General features: G+C 40.1%; 1 protein-coding gene across 1 annotated transcript in view; it reads right to left on the minus strand.

Moving 5' to 3' along the window:
* Positions 1-12,892, minus strand: part of LOC104150429 (cytosolic phospholipase A2 epsilon-like) — a 38,750-nt gene extending 25,858 nt beyond the window's left edge. The window contains exons 1-3 of the mRNA XM_068944107.1: positions 12,794-12,892; positions 11,396-11,485; positions 3,181-3,253 (exon numbers count right to left, since the gene is read on the minus strand). Of these exons, the coding sequence (XP_068800208.1) occupies positions 3,181-3,253; positions 11,396-11,485; positions 12,794-12,892 (262 nt within the window). The remainder of the gene's footprint in view (positions 1-3,180; positions 3,254-11,395; positions 11,486-12,793) is intronic.
* Positions 12,893-14,636: the final 1,744 nt, after the last annotated feature.

A 14,636-nucleotide genomic window follows, 5' to 3' on the forward strand; every position in this document is an offset into this window, starting at 1 on the left:
CATTCCCATATTTGGGATCTCCCAAACCAGGCTGCATATGGAATATCATGCTTAAAAGCCCTTGCTAGACGTATCCTCATGATTAATTTCTTCTTGAACAGATATATTTTAAGACTCATTTATCCCTGTGTCAATGAGTTCCACAGCTAACAAATATTCCTCTTATTTGTTTTAAATTTCCTGCTTATAATTTCATTGAGTGCCCCTTTGTCATCGCATCACGAAAAATCATTAAAAAAAAAAATCACTCCTTATTCACCTTCTCCCTCCTATTTATTTTTGCACAAATAGCTTCCATGTCCGTCATAGTCATTTCTCTTTCATATTTAAAACCTGTAACCTGTTTAATCTCTCAGGATATATGAACTGTTTCATATCTGTGATAATCACTGTTGCCTTTCTACAATTTTTCTTGTTACTTCGTTACCTCAAGCGTTGGAGGCTTTTGTAGTGAGCCTAGTGAATACTTCCCTGGCACTGAACTGCGTTGGTTGGATTCTGTGTGACTGCTTGTGTTTTTTTATTTTAATCTTTTTCTTTTTCTAAAAAAAGAGGGGTGGAATTCGATGCACATAGTGATGCTCTGAAGAGTTTTGCAAAAATAAGTATTCACAAATGTTTTCAGATCCTAGAAATAATGACAATGATTTAAAAGTATTTTAATGTAATTCTATGTGACTACTATATGAGCCTAGGTTAATCACTAGAGATCAGTGACTACTTCACTGACAAAGTACTCTATTCCACTGATGTGATTTGTCAATCTTGTGCATCAAATGTACACTGAGATATAAAGCATATCAAACAAAACCTTAATTATATGAGTAGATGCAAGTAAACTTGTCAGCTGTGTATTTAGTTCAAAGTATTGCTTCAGTTCTGCTTGCACAAGCTCTTTCTACAAGCTATTTATTGGAGATCTTGTCTTACCATCTGACATGCAGATTAGCTTAAAAGAGTCCTTGATGAAACATTTCTGGTTTATTGCATCATTACTCATGTGCCACAGCCACGGACAGGGAGGGAGGTGCAGGTACAGAGAGTGTGACCCTACAGTCTGGCCTGGGATATGGCTAGTATATCTATCTCTCACGCAGAGGTGTGACATAGGGAAGTCCACTGATATATCTTCCAGAGAAACATGTGACAGCCGTGGAGTAAGACAGAAAACGGTGTTGCATGGTAAACCTAGACTTTGGTCTTTTAGGTGACGCTATGCTGCTTCCGCACCTAGTGTTGCTGTCTAAGCAGAACATCCTCTTTTAAAGCTGACATTAATTCATTTCTTGGCTACCAGAGTGAGTAAAATTCTTTGTTCCCAAGTCAAGGACACTTGAGGAGCAAAATGTAACATAATGTCACCATCATCAAAGGCAATTTTGCTCCTCTTTGGAGAGCTTAGTTCTGGTCATTAGAAGCATGGGTTATATCCTAAAAGGTTCTTTGAAGTATACAATAACTCACTGTAGTATCTTTGCACCAAGGCTCACACACCTCTCCTTGATAGGTGCTGGCCCTCTGGCAAACTGACCTGCCTTTAAGCTGCAGGTGTCACATGGTGGTAATGCTGCTCTATACCACCCTCTTGCACTAATCTGTTCTCTCGCTCTTCCAGTGCAAGAGACTATGGTATAGATTGCTACAGTTCAAAATGAAATAGGAAAGTCAAGAGATACTGCGGGGTTATACCATTTCCCTTCCCCATTCTCCCTAGAGCTAGTTTCTGGACCCTTTTACTGGTGGTCATGTAGCCATGCAGAGTCAAACAAAATGAACTGCTAACAGGTACATTTTGTTTCAAACACACCTCATCACAGCACACAGGGAAAATCCATGCTGCTTATTTTAACAAAACAGGGGTATTTTCCTTTCCTGCTCATGTCACTTTCCTGCTATATGACTCAAACACCTGCACAGTCACCAGAAAGCTACACAAGCATTAAAAGGGACAAGAATTTCAGACCTCCATCAGCACCCTTTTTGACAGTCATTCCAGGGTACTTAACAACAACATTAGCCTGACGGTAATGCTTTTAGAAAGTTCTTTCTTGTTCATTTCATCTGTATCAGAATCAAGACTGAAGAGGTGAAAAAGTTTGCTTCTGCTAACCACAATTCCCAAGGTGGTACAACCTACGCAACAAAATTAGCTCTTACTTCTGAAAATGTGGGAAGCTTATCACTACCAGTACCTACCAATAGTAGCAATACATTGTCATAACAGTGCTTAAATGATTGAAATGTCAAGGGGCTGGCAAGGGGAAAACAGGTCTACTGAATTGGAATAGGTTTCTTGGTCTCATTCTCTTGTTTGCTGAAGGGGTTTGCTCTGCTGTACTCCTCCAGGCTTTTATATGCACCAGTCACACCACTATATTCTTTGGGCTAGAGGAAACTCAACAGGAATGGTCCAGGGCAAGAATGCAATTTATTTGTAGGTAAATGGTCCTGACTCAGGGTGAAGTATGTAGTCTGTGGGAGCCCATGCTGCTCAAATATACACAGCTATAAGCATTAGCAACACTGAGCAGTATTTTCTTAGGAATCCCTCAGGTTCATTTCTGCTCCTAAGAAAATAAACTTCCTAGAGAATTTTGAAAGTACATCTAAATTCATGAATCACACCTTTTACAGGTGTTTTAGGAAAAAAAACATGCATTTACTGGTGGGCATAGGGGTAGAGTCTTTCCCTCTATACAGGGCAGAAATCCTCCCTTCTGTGTTAGTACTTTCCCTCAAATAATATTCACTCTTAAAACCACCCAGGACATAGCAAGCACCGGAATAACATTCAATTTAACAGCAGCAGGGACTAACCTGGTTTATAACAATTTATTTACGTAAGTCATGGATTATTTAAGTGCTTGCAAGAGGTTGACATACAATTATAAAAGAAAAACCTGTTGCCTCTATCCTGAGATACCACTTGACTTCTTTTGAACAATATGCTGTCTCCTTGCTGTACACATATTCTCATTTAACTATTTATCCTTGCAGAATGAAGTAGATCCCAACTCTCCAATTATTAGTTATTTGAGAAATAATGATATAATAACATAGTTATTTGGATATATCCTAATGATACTATCAACTTTACTTTTTTAACAAAGGGTGTTTAGAATATTCAGTTATCTCCGAATTATTTCCACAATCTATTGCTGGAACAATAGATATACTTACAAGCATCCCCTCGCTGGAGATTTCTCATTCGTATGATTCTTACAGTGAGCAAGTAGCAGGGAGATGATTCTATCTGGAAAAGAACGATATGGAATAGACTATGAGTTAACCTTCAACGGAAAAAACTATCAAATGAGCAACCTAATCAAATGCTACAAAACAATAAGACAGTCAGTAAAATTGTGTCTGCCATGTCATTGTTTTGCAGATGAAAATCCACAACAACACAACCTAAAAACACAGTGGAAGAGTGGTACAGAGTACAGAGTGGTCAGAACAGAGCTCAGTAGGCTGTGTCGTCTGGCCACGGAACAAGAGGATTTGAAAGGGACAGAGAAACGTAGAGTGATACGTCCCATGAACATTCTCCAAGCCTCCAACAGTTTGCAACTTAAGGACTTTCCAAGTCAGATGTGGTTTCATCGTATTTGCCATAAACTTCTACTATTTAAGAAGCCTTGTTTTGTTTTTAACATTTTACTGAGTTTTGCTCTGAGAATCTAAATTTATCTTTATAGCAGAAAAAAAAGGGATAAATCCCTGTCAATTGATACTGAATGCTAGCTGCTTGCAAATTCCTGTACCCTGAAACTGCTGAGATTACCTCCAGAACATAGTTACAATAAGTCTCTTGAACAGAGTGAACGCACTGATGACCGCTGTGATGGAGCTGTCAAAATACAGGTAGTCTTACTCAAAGTTAAGATCACCTTAGTAGGCAGAGCTCTGCTGAGAATATCTGTTGTTGCTGACTCTCACAAGGCAAACCCCCAGTACTGTACCTAGAGAAGCGTTTTTATCATACGCTTCAAAACCACTGAAAAGCCCTCTTGCAATTTTTCCTTTTTTCTTTTACAACTGTGTGGGAAAAACAAGAACAGTAATCTGAATAGAACTTTAGTTAATCATGAGTATGTGGTAAACTAACAACTGAGAATTATTTACAGATAATATGGAGACTAAGGAGTTAGAGATGGGATCTCTTTGGGGAAAAAACCAAAAAAGAACAACAAACCCCCATAAAATGAAAGTGCCTAATTTCTTTTGGCCCCTCGGAATGTCTCAGCCATAACTTGCCATTAAGCAAATCTGTCCATATTTTGTGACTGCGGGAATCTCTTCCTATTTATTAATAGACGTTAATGTGATTTCCTTCTCCTAAGGAAGGCGATTTCCTGCTGGCTCATTCCAAAAAGCTGTCTGTGGCTCAGTCGTATCTGCAAAAAGCTAGTCTAACAAAGCCAATAAATAAATCAGCATTTCCTGTGACCGTGACACACAGCCATTTCCACACTTACAGAAACATTTCCACCTGCATAAGTGGTTACAGCAGAGCCCTCCAAATCATTCTTTTTGACAACTGTTATTTTTAATCAGCTGATTTCCTCCCATTTAGGAGCATCCTTCTATTTCTATAAAACTGTAGATACTTTCTAGAATGACTATAAACAAGCAGACAAAGTAGAGGTCAAGGCAGATAAAGAACAGCTGGAAGAACCTCACTTAAAACAATATGTGTACTGTTGCCAAAATTCCTTTTTTTTTTTTTTGGTAAGAGAATGGAACAAAAAGGCCCTTCTTTTCGGCTGTGAAGACAATTAGGCCTCTTTCGTTCCAACAAATTACTTTTTCTATGTGTGTTTAAAATCATCTCCTCTCTCCTCTGAAACACTTTATGTTAAAATAATTTCATGCTGAGACTGTAAAAGAGTTTCTGCTGCCTCTCCATGAGCCTCAGGAATGCCTTGTTTTCTTCCTTTTAGTACATCTACATGACATTCACCCTCAGCAATCCATCTACCTTCTATTCCATGTGTTCCGGAAGGAGAAAAAGCGCAAGAGAAGCTGCAAAATTTGCAAACAACAGTCAGTGGAGCAGTATGCCCTCAGTGCTACCCCATGCAAAGACACTAGTTCACATTTCAGAAACAGTGTAGCCGTATTAACGCAGTTCTCCACCCAGTTAATTAACCCATCCTCTCAGCTGGATAATTAGCAAAGGTGGATCACCACACTCACATGTTAGGAATGAGCTTGGGCACCTTAGAGCACAGCATCTGCCCTAGAAGGCAGAAACTCATAGTTCAGTAAGATTTGCATAAGCAACATGGCAATTAATGTAACTATTTATCTCAAGAAAACCCAGAGATTGTGCAAGGTGCTACCAGCTCAAGGATTGGTTCCAGTTAGGCTTTCTCAAGCCAATGGCACTCTTGCTTGAGTAAGAAATGATGGATTCCATAATTGCCAAGCAGTTTGAGATTCTTAGATAAGAGACATTAAGAAAGCACAGCTTGTTTCTTTTTTAATCATTATTGCACAATTGCTGACATCTGATCACCTGTCCCTCGGTTCTCATATAATGCATTTCTAATGCGTTGGCCATACTCAAATAAGTCTGATGTGGGGAAATCAATGCAAAGATGTGGGTTTCACAGAAAGCTTCCTAAGTTTCACCAAAAAATCAGCAAAAGCTGTTGCTGTGCTTCCACTGTGGGAGAGACACGTACAACTAGTCATTTACCCAAGGAAAGGAAGCAGCCAGATATCAGCCGTCCCATACCCGGTGGCCAGTCAACATACAACACAGCTCCCTGCCAGCCCCAGCACGTGCTGGCCCTTGCTCAGCCCTGTTGGCAGCGGACATAGAAAACTGCAGGTGGAACAGAAATCGTCAGGTAGCCATGCCTCCTTAGTGCTGCTGCTCCCAGGAGGATTTGCTATTTTCATTAATTCCAGTAACTTATTCAAGAAAGGAAATGTACTTAAATAGCAACTGTGACAATTGTAACATGCTATATCAGGGTCTAGTTATACAAACAAAGAAAATACCAGCTACGCATGCATAAAACAAAGGATATAAGTTCTGCTATTCTGTTCACTTAAAACCTACTATAATCTCACTGACAAAGAAGGGCTACTGCTATGTCAGTATGTTCCACACAGTAGGGGTTTTTAATACAGCTTGAATGATGGACGACCCCAAGCAGATTTCTGCCCTGGGGAAAACAAGGAAGTACTACAACAATCATTTAGCTCTGTCACATTGTAGCTTTGCTTTTGATAAAATCACTACTTTAGTAAGAAGTTTAAACAGAAATTTCACTAGTGAAATTTCACTAGCGAGCGCTCTGGAGATTCCCGGTAGTCTGCATTTCACGCGGATTTGTCTGTTGGTCTGTCTATTCCAGCCTTCTCTAAAGTCATACTCAAATCCAGATGTAAGTATGCGTGGCATGCATCTGTCTTGAGACACAATGGTGTAAATACTACAGTAATTTAGCTATAATATGTCCTGCCACATCACAAGTGGCTACGAAGCTCCCAAAAGACAGTTCTCCCTAATGGGAGGGGAACCCATGAGGCTAAAGGATGATCTTTCTTCTTTACATTTTTAACTTGTTCTTTCCATACCTTTTTCAGCTTCTGGGCTTTTTCATCTATCAGACTTTTCCAGCCTGAACTACTGCTAGCAGTATCTTCCCAGTTTGTGACTCACTATGCCTACTGTAGATTGCCCCAGTCTCACAGTTTCAAGATAGCGTGGTCAAATATATGCCAAGTTGATGCATGCTTTGTTTTTCAGTGTTAGTCCCCTGTTTTGCCATAGATGTTCGGTCAGATAGCAGACTATGGTAGCTGCTTTCCTAAGACAGAGAGCAGTCATCCAACACAGCCAATTCCAGAAAGGAGAATTTGCACTTGCACTTCTTGGGGCAGCCTACATATGCTGAGTCTTGATTATTGCCCTTTTTACACTGATATTTATTCCAGAGTCATTATAAGCTAACAGAAAAGTAGTGAAGAGATCCTGAAATTCATCTTCAACGGGCGTGAAGAAAACTATATCACAATCTTAAAGCAGCTTTCTTTCATGCAGGTATTACATTATTGGTTTTCCACATGAAATATGGCATGCTTTCATTCGGGTTTTGTGTGGAGGTGGCCTTTTCCAGTGCTGGATGAAAAAGTGTGATGAAGAAGCAAAGAAAATTATGTACCGAAGTGCGCTGGTACCTTTACCTATTTCAGTGCTACACTGCATGCAGTTCCACTGGCCATCCTTCAAAGATCAGATGAAGTTAAAAAACCATGAGGAAAGTCAAATTACCTTTTCAATAGTTGAAGACGACCATTTCTACCAACCAAGCTGAAACATTTTGTGTTATCCATGAAAACCATGAAAAGAGCTTCCTCTCCACCTTCCCTGCAGTCACCTAATAATACTGCCTATATCCATTTCTATGTCATCTGGCACAAAAGCCATCCAAAGATGATTTTCCTACCTTTACTAGTGTTCCCCTGCACTCCTGTCCCTGAAAAGCATTCTGCTGTGATGAAGTCACTTACAGGATGTCGCAGAGGCACTCCTGTCTTCATCTCCAGGTGCTAATTTAACTAGATGGTAGCCAAACACCAAATCAAAAGAATCAAAATACTTTGCTGCTGACGAAGTATCTAGAGTCGGTGGTGTGAGAAGTACCTATCTTGAGCTATCTGTGAACCAAGTTTCCTTAATGAATGTTCATCCTCAAGTTTCTATCAGGTCGCTTTGCAGTTGTAATTAGGATGCTTCAGGCACTGAAAATCCCTCAGTGAAGCTGTGCCCCAGCAAGTGCTTGAGCTCATCTCCCACTGCAGGAGAACCCACTGTGGCACATTGCACAGGTTAAGCACAGCCAATTGCTCTGCTCAGTCCTGTCTCTGGGGATCTTCCTCATTCCCAGCAAACCCAGCCTCTACACTGGAAATACAGCTGCTCTAATTGCTTCCTTCCTTCACCTCTTGCAGACGCTCAGATTGCAGCACCTCTCCTGGTTGTGGAGCAGGCTGCCCTGGCCCCTGAGAAGCTCAGAGACGCCAGCTGCATTGGTGACTGTTGCCAATCCGATGTTCACAAGCTGTACTTCTTGCTTTAGTAACAGCAACTTCTTTTAGTCAGAAGTACTTTTCATCAGAGTTAGTGGAAGTCTTGGTTGGGTATCTGTGGATTCAAACATTTCCTCTGCTTAGTAGAAACACTCCTTAAATATATATATATATATCTCCATGATAATCCTGATTTTGGCAGGAAAAATGTATCTGTGCCCACAAGAGCATGACAGGTGTATATGTAAGGCCCCCAAGAACTGTGCCCTTCAGATCATTTCTTCTTCATACTTACAGCCATCAGGGGACTCTGGGTATTTTCCAGGAACAAGACTGTACACATGATTCCCTACTTGAAGCATATTTCCAGAAACCAGAATTGCAAATATGGATCGACACAACATGGGTAATCTCAGTGCATAGTGATTGGAACTTCAGCAGAGGTTTATTATTTGACGGATAACCCAGGCTTCTTGCATTTCGCTTTCAGTACTGATTAATATTCTGCTTTTTCATTTATTTGTGTCTCCAGCTGTTTAACAAAAGGTTTTTTTTTCTGATTTGAAAAAATAGGTCCATTTGAAAACACAGAGCATTAAATTGTGCATGCAAAATTATTTCTATATGCAGAATTTTAGCCAGGGAATAGGATAGTCTACCAGTGAAAGGTACAGTCCTCTTATTCTGTTTTGCCCTTTCCAAGCAGAAAAAATACGAGAGAAGGAAATTAGACTGAGGGTTAACTGCCTGAGGATTGAGACTCATCTCACCTATTTCTAAACAACTGCAAAACAGAGGTTTACATCTGACAGCTGTCGGGCATTTCTGGACTCTCATCCGAAGTCAGACACTAATATAGAACAAATGCGTCACACACCAAAAATCTTCCCTAGGTTATGAACTATTTATTAGCTGCTACCAGGAGATGGGCTGCTCTCCATGCAGGATAGCAGCTCCCTACTCTTCCCATGATCTCAGGATCTGCTTCCAGTTGTCAAAACTCAGCAGAAGCTGGAGCTCCCGCTTTGCATAGGGCTTTAATCTGCCCCTCTCCAGTTAAACTGTTCTCACGGCTGCATAAACTCTACAAAAACCAGGAGGTCATTTCTGGCAGGGAAAAAATGCCACTGACCAGAGGTATGAGGTATCTTCCCCTCTTTAGGACATGGCTCATGCCAAGTTCAGAACTATACATCCAAATCTCCCCCTTCCCTTTTCCCACATTAACTGTTGTACGAGAACTGCTGCAATCCTCAAATGTTTAAACATAAACGTTGATGCCTGGCATGCCAGACTTGGCTCTACCTGCTGCTGTAGCACAGCGCAAAGTGCCAGTCAAGACGTGAACAAAGATTTTGTTATGCAGATGAAAATCAGCATGTTGGCAAAAAGCATGTTCAGTTGCTACAATATGCTATGATATGTTTGTAACAGCTGATTTACATTAGCAGGCAGAGACCCTCATATTTAAGTCTCCATATGTTTCAGTGATGAAACATTTATGTTTCAGAGAGAAAGACCGAGCAGGAGATATGAGCATGCATGTGTCCTTCACACAAAACATGATACGCTGCAATAACCAAGTCATGATCATGCAAGTACATAGAATATAGTGCTAAGTTCTGATCACAGAAGAAAAAACTGTAGCTTGCATGTGTTCAACACAAGAGCAACAGGTCAGTCCATCATCAACGAATTCTCATTAATTTTTGGAAATTCTGCAATTTTGAAACATGAAAAATAGTCTTCCTGTGAGAGAGAGCTGCAACATAGTGGTCTAGAAGAAGGTCACGATTCCATGCACATAAGATGCTTCTTTTGGTCCACTTCTGTCACATCTGCCTCCTCTAGATTTCACCACTCCTAAATGTCTTTAATCTAAGTCCTTCTCCAGAGCAGATAATAGAAAAACAAACATATCACTGTGTAGGATCAAGAAATGGAGGCAGGACTTTGCCTGTCATGTATGTAATTATCATAGGTAATCAATAACACAGAAGTTCAAATCTCTTTGCTTTCTGTCTTCATGACTTTAGGTTCCTTACCTCTTTTAAGCAGGAGGAATTATACAAAAGACCCATAGATTCATTTTTTTCAACCTGTTTTACTATCTGCAAAATTCTTGATCTAATACATGATCCAAAGCTTCGGTGTCTCCACAGTCTGGATACTGCAGATTGTAAACTAAATATTTACAAGGCAAAAAGACTCCAGACTGACAGAGCATTTCCTGAGGAAACACAGCAAAATCTTTTAATATCACTTATTTTAAAATACAAATCCTAATAATGGGCAAACACAAATGCTAAACTGCACAAAGCAGATGTGAAAAAGTAAAAATATTGGGAATGTAAATGAGAATTTATTTTGATTTCTTGGTGCCTGCATTGTACTAGAACTACCTACAGGTATATCCAGCTCACCTGCCTGCCCATTTGCAGTATCATTTCAAGTTCCAGATAAAAGTCTTATACTGAGAAAAATGAAGCTGAAATAACTCATTCGCATGGATTATGAACCAAATCTTCATAGAATTGTCAGGCTCAGAATCAGACATTTCTTGGGACAACATTGCTGTATATATGAGTTATGTCTTCATTTGAATTTCTCTAATCCTGATATGAAACCATGCCTGTATTTACTGCACAGATAGCAAAGAACCTACTTGAATGAGAACCCTCTAAATCAGTAATTTCTAACAAAAATCTTTGTTAGAAATTGTGATCTTCAAACACAAGACATAGAGCTAGTGTATTCAAATTTCACTTGTTTCACCAAATTCCCCTGTTGCAGTTTTATTCCAATGGAGCACAGAAGTGGTGGACATCAGGGATCAATAATCCAGGATCTTTAACAGCTTTACGCAAAATGCTAGGCTAGAGATTACGTAATTGAAGCTGTTAGAGTGGAGGCTGTATACATCACTGCTACTTCCAGTCCATTCAATTGCAAAAAGCACTGTGGAACAGAAAGCCTACCGATGATTTTTCTTTACAATAAGGGAGGGATTAAAACCGCAGGTATTCCGTACGCTTCCAGTGAAACACAGAACCAAAATACAGCAAGCAATTCTGAAAATCACAAATGTGAGCGGAATAAAATTATCCACACAAACTTAAGGGTGTTTGCCTTGTAACACCTGAACTGCTGCCATCATTATTTATCTACTCAAACTGCTGGTTAGCAGCCAGGCTATCTGAGCCTGCAAAGGGGCATTGACCTCTGCCACAAGATAACCTCCCCCTGGAAAGTGCCACCTCCACCAGCTAACTGATTATTGCATGACCCCTTTCAGCAAACAAAACCCTTAGCTCTTTTTGGTTTGAAATTCTCTTATTCATAATACCTTGAAATCACCATTGTCTGGCTCAGTACTTTCTCCATTTCCTTCCTCTGGTCCAGTATGTCCCGGAGAATAGGTTTCAAAGTGTTGATCCTGATGACAGAAAGGAATGAAATGATAAATGATAACATTCAAACAACAACAGTTTTGCTAGGGTAGGTTATTAATTCCTACTTGCAGTAACTCTTGCTGAAACCCCAAATAGAATTGCTGGTGGTTACACCCCATTGTGTTACTGTTCTCGTAATAATGAACAAACCACCCGGTGGTTCTGCACACACTGATATTACTGGTACAAAATCCATATAAGCAGTACCGTGTCAACAAAGCAATGAAGGAAGAACTGTATAAGTTGTGAGACGCTGAAAAAAACCAAAAAACTAGTGCCTTTATATTCTGTGAATAAAGGTTTGCTGTCTGTTTTAAATGTGATGTTTTGTCTGCCTGCTCCCTCTCTCCGGGGTCATTAATTCTGGATGAAAGAAACCCGGAATCTCTGCTCCATGAAACACATTGCAATTGCAGAAATTTTAATCTAACATTTCAATTTTTTTTTCTGGAAACACAATTTCAAAAGTATTTTGAAAATGTAGGAAAATGTACTCTGTTTTGAAATGCTTCATAGGAAATCATCATTGCAGGACAGTTTCTATGAAAAATGTCAAAAGCTTTTATTTCTTTTTTCAGAGTACTTCCTGAAACAATGTACCTTCATCTAATCAAAGAACGCAGAGAATAACGTATACCATGCTAAAATTACATGCAAATCTTGAAATGACCCAGAGAATGCAAACCAAAATGGAAAATTCAGAATAAAATGGAAATATAGAAATTCTCTAGCCTACCCTTAGCCTTTCTCCAAAAACAAAAAAATAAAGTTGACCCATCTATCAAAATATCATCAATATTGACACAAAATATTCAATTTTTGACAAAAACAACATCTGATTATGAAAGAAAAACATCTACTAAAAACAAACCTAGTTATTTTTTTTCTAAAGAAGTGTGAAGTATGGAAAACATTTTTTTTTTTTTAAGTCCTGGTCTAGATTCAGGCTATTAACTCACTCCCCTGTTACCTTCAAGTTGTCTCCCTTCTCTGTCCATTTTTTGTACTTTCTCTTCTTGTTCTGTCCCCTTTGCCAGGCTGACTGCTCTCATTGCACCTATAAAGCTGAGATCTTTGGCTCCAGTGTAGTCAGGAGACCTTTTGCTACAGATTGCAAGGAAGAGAGCTTTTCAACTTAAATTCTTTGAGGCAGAGATGTTGTTGTTTAGTCCCATCTGAGTGTGAGTACGTACAGTAGCTTCTTTATACATACGATCTCAAAGTAAAGTTTTTTTTTCTGTCATATGTAGCTTAAGCATACTTTAAACAAGCTTTTAAAGCTGTTTTCTTACCTGTGGTGCTTTGGTACTTGATGCTATCCTGGCCTTTCCTGCATTCTTAAAATGGCTTTTTTCTGGCACCTCCACTGGCAGCAGCACTTGCTGAGACATGTTTGCAGGATTCCTGTAGGAGTCAATGACAAGTTATTTTATAAAACGACCTGGGGCCCCACCCATCTCAGCGCTATAAGTAGAGGAATCCCCTCCCATTGCTGAAGAGGACTGTGTGTGGAGGATGGCTGCTCTGGGGAAGCCTTTGCTTGTAGCTGTTTGGGGCAAGCGTGCTAGCGGAAGGGGCCCGTTCAATCCTGCCAGGATGGGACGCCTTCCTCAAGCTGGGTACCGAAGGCTGTGCCTCCCTGGCAGCATTTGAGTGCCACCATCCTGCAGCACGGCCAACTTTCCTTGTGGCAAACGATAATCCACGCCGCTCTGCAGAGCGGAGGAGGAGAAACACGAAGGACGCAGCTATCCGGACCTATCCCTTTTAAACCAGGGCTTTCCTCGCTGCTGTACATGGGCTACATCAAGCTGCAAGTCACACTAGGTCCCATGCACCCGCGTGAGGAAAAATGAGCCATGGAAAAAGTGCCTATATGTAAATAATTACCAGTGACCCACCCACGCGCAGGCCCTTACCTTTCCACTTTGGTTAAAATCTCCGTACAGTCAGGGACACCTGAACGTCACTGCCTGCAAAGAGGCATTGACCTCTGCCACAAGATAACCTCCCCCTGGAAAGTGCCACCTCCACCAGCTAACTGATTATTGCATGAACCAGTAGCTCCCAGCTCCTCCTGGGCTGGCTCATATTTCTTGTTCAGTACAAGGAGTGAAATGTATAATGAGGAGCAAGGAAATATATAATGACTATGCAGAGCAGATAAGAGTAACATTTTTGTACATTTTTCCAGAAAAAGTCAATTGAATTTTACAGAGCCATTGTAGGAAGCCCATATCAAGTGAAATAAATGAACTGAATACAGTATTTAGTGTTTCAGCATCATTTTACAGAGATTCTGTTCAACTAGAGAGTGTAAACAAAGGAGCACATCAACATCTCTGTGCATACACGGTGGAAATTACTATCTTCAAACACAGAAAAACAAATGAATAACAAACTAGCAGCTCTGGTAACAACAGGCTGTGTCATAGCATCTGCTTTTCCAGCACGAGAAGTAGTTCTGCCCACACTTGAAATGCAAGAGCATCTTTTGGCCTCAGGTCATGGACAGTCTGAGCTGTATCCTTGAGAACTCTTCTTGCAGCTGAATTTGGAGAACAATCATCTAATTCTTTTTTAGCCTCTCCAAAAAAGACGACCTGCCTGACTTTGAAAGACCCACCATGGGATACTGAAAATACCAGTACAGTTATTAGACCTGGCCAGCTTTCCTAAAGCTCATTAGTCCAGAGAAACATTAACGTAAATGATGATGTTCATTCAGAAACCCTTCTAAAGGTGATAGATCTTAAGAAAGTTGAGAATCCCTATCCTGAAGGAAAACGGAGAAGCATACACAGATTCTGCACACAGATTTCCATGTCTATGGAGTTTATTCCCCAGCTATACGCATACTCAACCATCTGAAAGGATTTTTGTGGCCTTCAGCTAAGCTAAAGTTATTTTGCTCCGACATGACTGTCTCTGCAAAAAACGTCGTACAAAAGAAAACTCTGAGGCTGTCATTAACAATTGAAGTAATGTTATCTAATTTAAAATCTGAGGGTACAAAGCTGGAGGGTCTCAATCTGTAGAAAAAAAAGCAGAGTCTCCAAGTGGTATTATTTTCTTTCTTTACATTTCATATTTAAGTAATTTAAAGGTAGATAAAGCAGAACAACCTATTTCCCT

Source organism: Struthio camelus, chromosome 5, assembly GCF_040807025.1.
Source record: "Struthio camelus isolate bStrCam1 chromosome 5, bStrCam1.hap1, whole genome shotgun sequence".
NCBI classification, from domain to species: Eukaryota; Metazoa; Chordata; class Aves; order Struthioniformes; family Struthionidae; genus Struthio; species Struthio camelus.